At 37.5% G+C, this 7,697-nt stretch overlaps 1 protein-coding gene across 1 annotated transcript in view; it reads right to left on the reverse strand.

The window, feature by feature from the left end:
- The window catches only part of LOC103460596 (uncharacterized), an 18,416-nt gene that overhangs the window by 6,793 nt on the left and 3,926 nt on the right, over positions 1-7,697 (reverse strand). The window contains exons 2-3 of the mRNA XM_008402838.1: positions 3,003-3,099; positions 292-630 (exon numbers count right to left, since the gene is read on the reverse strand). Coding sequence (XP_008401060.1) covers positions 292-630; positions 3,003-3,099 — 436 coding nt within the window. The remainder of the gene's footprint in view (positions 1-291; positions 631-3,002; positions 3,100-7,697) is intronic.

Genomic DNA, 7,697 nt, shown 5'->3' on the forward strand with positions numbered 1-7,697 from the left:
GGTTATTTCTTTCATATAACTTAATAAATTCTACTTTCATTTACACATTAAATCCTTGTGTGGTCTCCATTAATGTTGCCCCATCAAACGAGCCTGGTGGACGTAACATATACTTTTCGCTTCTACTTGAGTAACTTAATGAAGCATCTCTGCTCTTGCTGGAGTAAAATGTATGGATTGATTGATAATTTGATCAGTTCCTCGGGACTTGAGTCATTTCTACTTTAACCTGAGTAAATGTTCTGGCCTCTTCTGTCAGTAACTTACAGCCGGATCTCTGAGTCTCTTTACCTGTTTTTGAGGGAGTCTCTTTAGCGCCCCCTTCATGTTGGACGGAGCAGCGGTACTGGTAGGCGAGCTGAGGATCCGGATCCACCATCCTGATGGAGGAGAAACGACCCGACTCTCTGACCTCCAGCTGCTCCGCTCCAGCAGGAAGAACCTCCTCCTTCCCGTCCTCCTTCTTCCTTTTCCAGGTGAACCGGACCACCGGCGGGAACATTCCTGAAGCGACGCATAGCAGCGGCTCCTTCCGGTCCGGCTGCAGCTCCTTCCGGTCCGGCTGCAGACCGGAAACCGCGGAGTACAGACTCACCTCAGGGTCCTGCTGCTTTCTGACGTCTGAAGCGTCTGTTGAGAAAAAAACATTTCAATAAACACCAAAACAAAAACATCATCATAACTAAGGCAGGAATTTAACTGAAGCATTGATGGAAAGAAACAAAACAAGAAATTATTTAAAATAAATGTCAAATAACTGAATTCTTGAAGGATTTTCCAGCCCAGAGTTTATCAGATGTGATTAAAAAAACAAACTAAATAAATAAATAAACTGTCTGCAACAAACTTATGATTTTTAATTATCTGTCACTGAAGTCCTTAAAAATGTATATTTATATAAATACAGGCTTCATATGACACCCAACAGCAACAATATAAGATCCTTTACATTTGTGAATACATGACATAATAATAATAATAATAATAATAATCATAATCATAATCATAATCATAATAATAATAATAATAATAATTGTTATTATTATTATTATTATTATTATGATTATGATTATGATTATGATTATGATTATTATTATTGTTATTAGTGTGATAAAAAAAGTTTTATTGTGAGATTTTAATAATTAAAGTGACAAATTATTTTTGCTTAACCTGAACTGGATGAGAAAACTACAAATAAAATAATTAATGTCTTTAATATTAATGAAATATAAAATATATTTTAAATCAATATAAATAGTTTTTAAATATATGTTTTGAATTTCAGAATGAAAAGTTTGTTTTATAGTTTTGTTGTATTTTAATGTTAATTTTAATTTAAGCATGCCCATAATGTTGTTTTAGTAAAAATATTTAAGTGAAAATAAAGATGTAAAATCACCAAATTACTAACATGAATAATTAATAAAATATGATTAATGTGTATAAATCTGGGCTGTAATATAAAGTGTTGCAATAAAGATATAAATAGGAACAGATATTTAATAAGCATCTATAAGTTCCCTCACATGGACTTTGTTTTATTATGCAAGGAAATAATAGAAACTTAAATTTGATTTTAAAAGGTTTTTTTTTTATTTACAATTCAGAAACTGCAGTAAATTCACAATAATAAAATATCAAACTATTTGGAAAAACATAATTTAATTTTATCTCAGTAAGTTTTAAAGTTGATGCAGAATTTACAGATATATTTTTATATTTTTTATAAGAATAAAGTTTGAAAGGTTTAATTTCTTGCGGTAAATTAAACAGATTTAAATCAGCTGCAGTTTCTGCTCTGCTTTTATTTACATTTAATTTTAACCTCAAATTTAACATTTTGTTTCTGTCCCAAATATTTTGAAAAGTAAAATTCCAGCTATATTTACATCATGCATGGTTCTGAGTCTAATAAAATGTTTTAGCCTTGTTGTCAGCGTGCGGATCGGGTGCCCAACACGCGGCGCGGGGGCCGTCTGTGGAGGATTCCTGTCGGGTCTCGATCACAGAATCATTCATTTGGTTTGATGCAGATTCACATTTTAAGAAATTTAAATGTTTTGGAGCAGGACTGACTGACTGAGGCCTTTAAAAAAATACGATTTAAAACTTAAAATGAAACATTTAAAAACACAAAGTATTAATATTCTACCAGCCATGATTTTAATTTTTTAAAATTTAAACAGATTTGTACTAAAGGTCAGGTTTGGGTCTGACCTTCTGTAAATAATGTAACAGGGAGAATAATCTGTTATTATGTTGATAAAAATATAGAACAAGACGAACAATCTAAAAAAAATTATGTTTCAAATCTACAATCATTTACAGATTAATTTTCTCCAGTAATCACGATTTTACTTGTTTAATTAAAATGTGTGTAGGTGAAAATAATAATAATAATAATAATAATAATAATAATAATAATAATAATAATAATAATAATAATAATAATAATAGAGAATTTTGATTTAAACATTTTATTAAAACTTAAAACTTTGTTTGGCCCCCAATGTAAAATGTTTAAATCAGATGAAGTTATGATTATTAGACGTTTAACAGAAACACCTCAGATTTACTGAGAATTAAATATGACATGAATCTAAACTATGAATGAGATTTAATCCAGCATTTAAACATAAACACCTTGGTAACTTCTTCACATCACCTCTGATTAAATGTCATTTTTTACTCTTGTTAACTGAAGAACGGAGCAGAAAAACTTTCCGTTGTTCTCAGAATTCTGGTTTCCTGGTTTCTGCGTTTTTTCCAGGAAACCGGCGGCTGAACAGAAACCAGAAAACAATAAACTTGATCAAACTTTGTCTTTTTAATCAGGTTTCTGTTGCTTTGGAAGGAGGATCAGATTTTGGATTTGCTGACTTTCATATCAACGATCATAAAACATTTTATTCAGACCTGAAAACATTCGGAGCTCAAAACACAAATGCAGGATTTCTGCATCTCAGACAAACATCAGATTAATAATAAAATGTTTTTCTTACCTGATACATAAAGTTTGGTTCCAGTCCCAAAGACCAGGAACTTGGACTCATTGGAGGCTCCTGATCCTCCCACAGCGAAACCCTCTGATACAAAAACCTGCAGAGAGGAAGAAGCCGGTTTCTTTAGGGGTTGCGTGTTTGGGGGGGCTGGGTGTGGCCAAAGGTGATTTCCTGCAAACTTCTACATCTCAGGTAAAAAAGCAGAAATGAAGCTTTTCCATGAACTGGAGCAGATAGAAACGTTGCTGCTTTAGAGAACAAAGTTTAAAAGTTACAATCAAAAGTCACTTTTTAAAACATTCCCATCATTTCTAGTTTCTCTTTCTCTCCACATGGTTGTGGTTTCTCTGGCCTCCTAACCCGTGGCATCCGCTTCTACGATGGTTTTAGATCAAATGAATTTTCTGGTTTTGCATCATTACTTTGGTTTTAACTAGAGATGTGCCGATCAGGTTTTTTCCTGCCGATACCGATACCGATACCGATTACCCATGAGGGCTGATCACGGATACCGATCACGGATACCGATCACATAATTATTGTTTTTTTTTATCATAAACACTACCGGTTACATTATGTGGAAAAAGGAACCATGAATTCACCTTAATTTAGACAAAAACTTGTTTTAATAACTTTTTCCAAGAAGAAAACTAAACTTGCTATTGATATCTTTAACAGACTGATAACGTATGGAGGCTCTGAAGAGGCTAAATTATGCAAAGAGCCAAAATAAAACCTCTCAACATTACCAAAAGATTCAAGTATAAAACTTAACATTCAAAGCCAAATACAGGATCCATTACAATAAACAATCCAGAGTTACTGAATGAAAGCTTCCTGTTAGCATGGCGGCTAGCTGGTTACTGCTAGTTCTGAGTGGCTGTTTCTGACTGAGCGGAGTAATTATGCAGAGCAGGGAGGAGATCGATTATTTTTTGGAGATTATCTGTCTCATGTTAGGACAGCGAAAGTTTTAATACGTATGTAAAATGTATGTTTTTAGGTTAGATGCTGCAGCTTTAAGCAGAGGTTCGGTGTGAGAGTCACTACCAGGTGGAGCAGAAGCGGCGCTCCGTCTGTGAAATATTACTACCTGTAGCGTAGCAGCGGTTCAACAGCGAGAGCAGAACCAGCGTCTTACATCGCAGCTCCAAGACTTAAATCATTTTGCGGGTTATTTGTTTAGCTTTCTGACCGTCATGCTAATCCGGGTGAGTGTTTGTAGCTGTGCTGCTTTACCTGCTATCTGATCCTCCATATGTCTATTTTACTGCAGTGAACCTTGATGTAGCCAAACTCCGTCAAGTATGACATTGTTTTTATGTTCTATTAGCTTCGGTGTGTTGATGCATTTTGACCTGCTTCAATTTTCCGCCGCAACACGCAAACTTCCCCATTCACTCAGTGCGTTATAGTTATAGTTCCACATCGCTTAGGATTTGTTGCTGCGCGTTTGCGCAGAGTGAAGGAAAGAGGAGACCAGCTGCACAGGCAGGCTGAGAAATGAGATGCAGGTGATCGGTATCGGCAACAAGAGCCAATGATCGCCGATCACCGATCATGCACTTTTTCACGAAAATCAGTCAATTATGATCGGTGACCGATCAATCGGCACACCTCTACTTTTAACTTCTTACTGTGGAAAAACACAAAATCTTTCCAAGTAGTTTTGTTCTAGTTTCTATCACCAACATCTTAATACACTTTAACCGAGACTAAATTTAAAAAGACGTTTACTGAGCTTTTCAGCAAGAAACAGGAACCTGTTTGAAGTAAATACTTCCTTAATATTTCTGAAAAAGTCCCAGTTCCACTGACAGATTATTTCACTTCATGTGAAAAAATGTTTTAAGTTATGAGACTGTTAGAAAAATGTGTGTAAATATTTAACGTTTTGCTTCAGAAGGTGATTCACCAAAACCAGCTTCAGGGTCAAAACATCACAAAGTCTTAGAAAAATCTCTCACTGGTTTCCAGATGGATCTTTAGAGGTCCAGGTGAGGGAGTGATTGATGAATAATGATCGAAGATATTGATTTGTCAAACTACTTAGCATGTTAAAGTCAGTTCCATCAGACTAGCGGCAGCAGCAAGTAGCAAACACCTGCTGGAGCTGTGAGTCTGCTGAGCTCATCAAAGTACGATGTTGCTAATGGCGTCATGGAGAAGTACTGCTGATGGAGTCGCAGCTTCTTAAAGAGACAGACGCCAGTTTCATGATGTGAAGTCAAATTTATTTCTATTTAGATGCTTTTTTGTCTGATTCCTGCCTAATAAACAAAACTTAAGATATTAAATCCAAAACAATGACACAAATAACAAGAGCCTCTTATTTGGCACCATTTCATGTGTTGATTTGTTTGAGCAGAAATATTTTAAATTTGTTGTATAATTAGTTAATTATTTACCTTTGAATGATTATGACTTGGGCTGCACAGTGGCGCAGTTGRTAGAGCTGCTGCCTTGCAGCAAGAAGGTTCTGGGTTCGATTCCCGGACTTTCTGCATGGAGTCTCCATGTTCTCCCTGTGCATGGTGGGTTTTCTCCGGTTACTCCGGTTTCCTCCCACAGTCCAAGAACATGACTGTCAGGTTAATTGGCCTCTCCAAATTGTGATGGTTGTGTGTCTCTGTGTTGCCCTGGCGACCTGTCCAGGTGACCCCGCCTCTCACCCGGAACGTCAGCTGGAGAGGCAGCAGCAGGGGTGAAAGTAAAGGGGTACGGCAGGGTGCTGCTACCCCTAAAAGATTTAGCGGGGGTAGCAGAACCTGCAAGAGAGGAGAGGCTGACTGCTGTAAAACATCAGTGGGTTCAAGAACAATCTAAAACACGACTTAATCAGTTAATAAATAGCTTTTTTCTCATTTCATGTTGTTTCTGAACTGTTCGTGCTTTGCCAGAGCAGCGGTGCGATAATACGTGGATCGCGGAAGGTTTTGAGTGGATCTCGGCTTTAGGTAACAAACTGAACGCAGCAGGAGGCTGAGAGCAGCACGTCGTCCTCTGATTGGCTTAAAACGTTCATAACTTTATTAAACAACAGCAAAAAAATCAACAAAACGTGTTCAAATCAATGACCCAACAACAATAATAATCTCAGTGATTATTGTTTCAACAAGGTGTTGAGCAATTCTGTGCGTTTCGGTTCCATTATTAAAATAACGAGCAGATCAGGAGTTTAAGATGAACCAATCAGCCACCGCTAAGTTCATGAGGATTATTAATGATGCACAATAAAAATATAGAGCATGAAAACCTGATATTGTAACGGACTGAATGTTTTTAACATAACCTGTGCTCAGCTCGAGCGGTTGCCACGGCAACGGGTATACTTAAACGACAGAGAGAGAGAGAGAGAGAGAGAGAGAGAGAGAGTAAAAAGGTGCGAGTGGTTTATAGTTGATCACCTGTTCAGGTTGTTTTACCTTTGACCTTCGCAGCCGCTGTAGTTTCTGAACGTCCTACAAACGACAAACTTGGACTAATTACCTCGTTCTTTGTGAGTATACGTCATTCACAACAAACATCAAACACGGAAAATATGTTTAAGTATTTAACAAATGGCTTCTACCGCGATAATTATGTGAAATTAAATTAATTGTCTGATATAAAAAATAGTTTGGTGCTGTCGGGGCTCAGAGTCCGAGAGGCTTTTCCTCTATTAATTTGTTTTTTGCCTCTTATTTAGTGGAAATATTGATGTTGATGAGATTTTCTCCAAAATAATAACCTTTTTCAACCTTTATAGCTCCACTGTTGAAAATGAGAAACATTCACAAATGACTGTGAAATCAAATCCAGTCCAACATCTGGTTTGAGGTGATCCATCCATCCATCCATCCATCCATCCATCCATCCATCCATCCATCCATCCATCCATCCATCCATCTATCCATCTATCCATCTATCTATCTATCTATCTATCTATCTATCTATCTATCTATCTATCTATCTATCTATCCATCCATCCATCCATCCATCCATCCATCCATCCATCCATCCATCCATCCATCCATCCATCCATCCATCCATCCATTTTCTTACACTCTTGTCCTGTTGGAGGAAAAATATCCCAACTTCAGAAGATGAGCTTTGACCTAACAGAGCTCTGTGGTTCCTCCTGTCAGTATGAGAGTCAGGGTGAGGAGGCGCCGGGTTAGGAAGAGAAGCTGCAGGAYCTTCAGAACAAACAGGTCATGATGCTGGGCTACTGATTATCCCTCTGTCTGGACACAGGACCAGTAGAACCAGTTTAAAAGCTAAAATGAATGGTTATATGCCRGACATGGAAAACTGGGATGCTCTCCATGCCATGATGTTCAGGATTTAGGTCTCATGGCATCTCAAGGCGTCAACATTGCAGCCAGTGGGGTGAGAGAAATTTTGTAGCAATTCAAGAGCTACCAGTTAATTTTTTGTTTGTTTGTCATAGTACCCCCTAAAATTTTAAACTACTTTCACCCCTGGGCACCAGCAGCTCCTCCTGACCCCTTGAGGGACAAGGGTGTAAAGAAAATGGATGGATGGATGTTTATGACTTTTCATGTTGTTTCTGAGTCGGTGCACCGGTTGAATCTGGCTGTGGTTAACTTCCTGGTTAACTTCCTGTCTGCCTCTCTGCAGGTTTTTGCTCAGGCGGGTCGGATCGTTTCTCACTGTGGGAACCAGACATCCAGCAGGCGCAGAAATATGAGC

Source organism: Poecilia reticulata, unplaced genomic scaffold (assembly GCF_000633615.1).
Source record: "Poecilia reticulata strain Guanapo unplaced genomic scaffold, Guppy_female_1.0+MT scaffold_260, whole genome shotgun sequence".
NCBI classification, from domain to species: domain Eukaryota; kingdom Metazoa; phylum Chordata; class Actinopteri; order Cyprinodontiformes; family Poeciliidae; genus Poecilia; species Poecilia reticulata.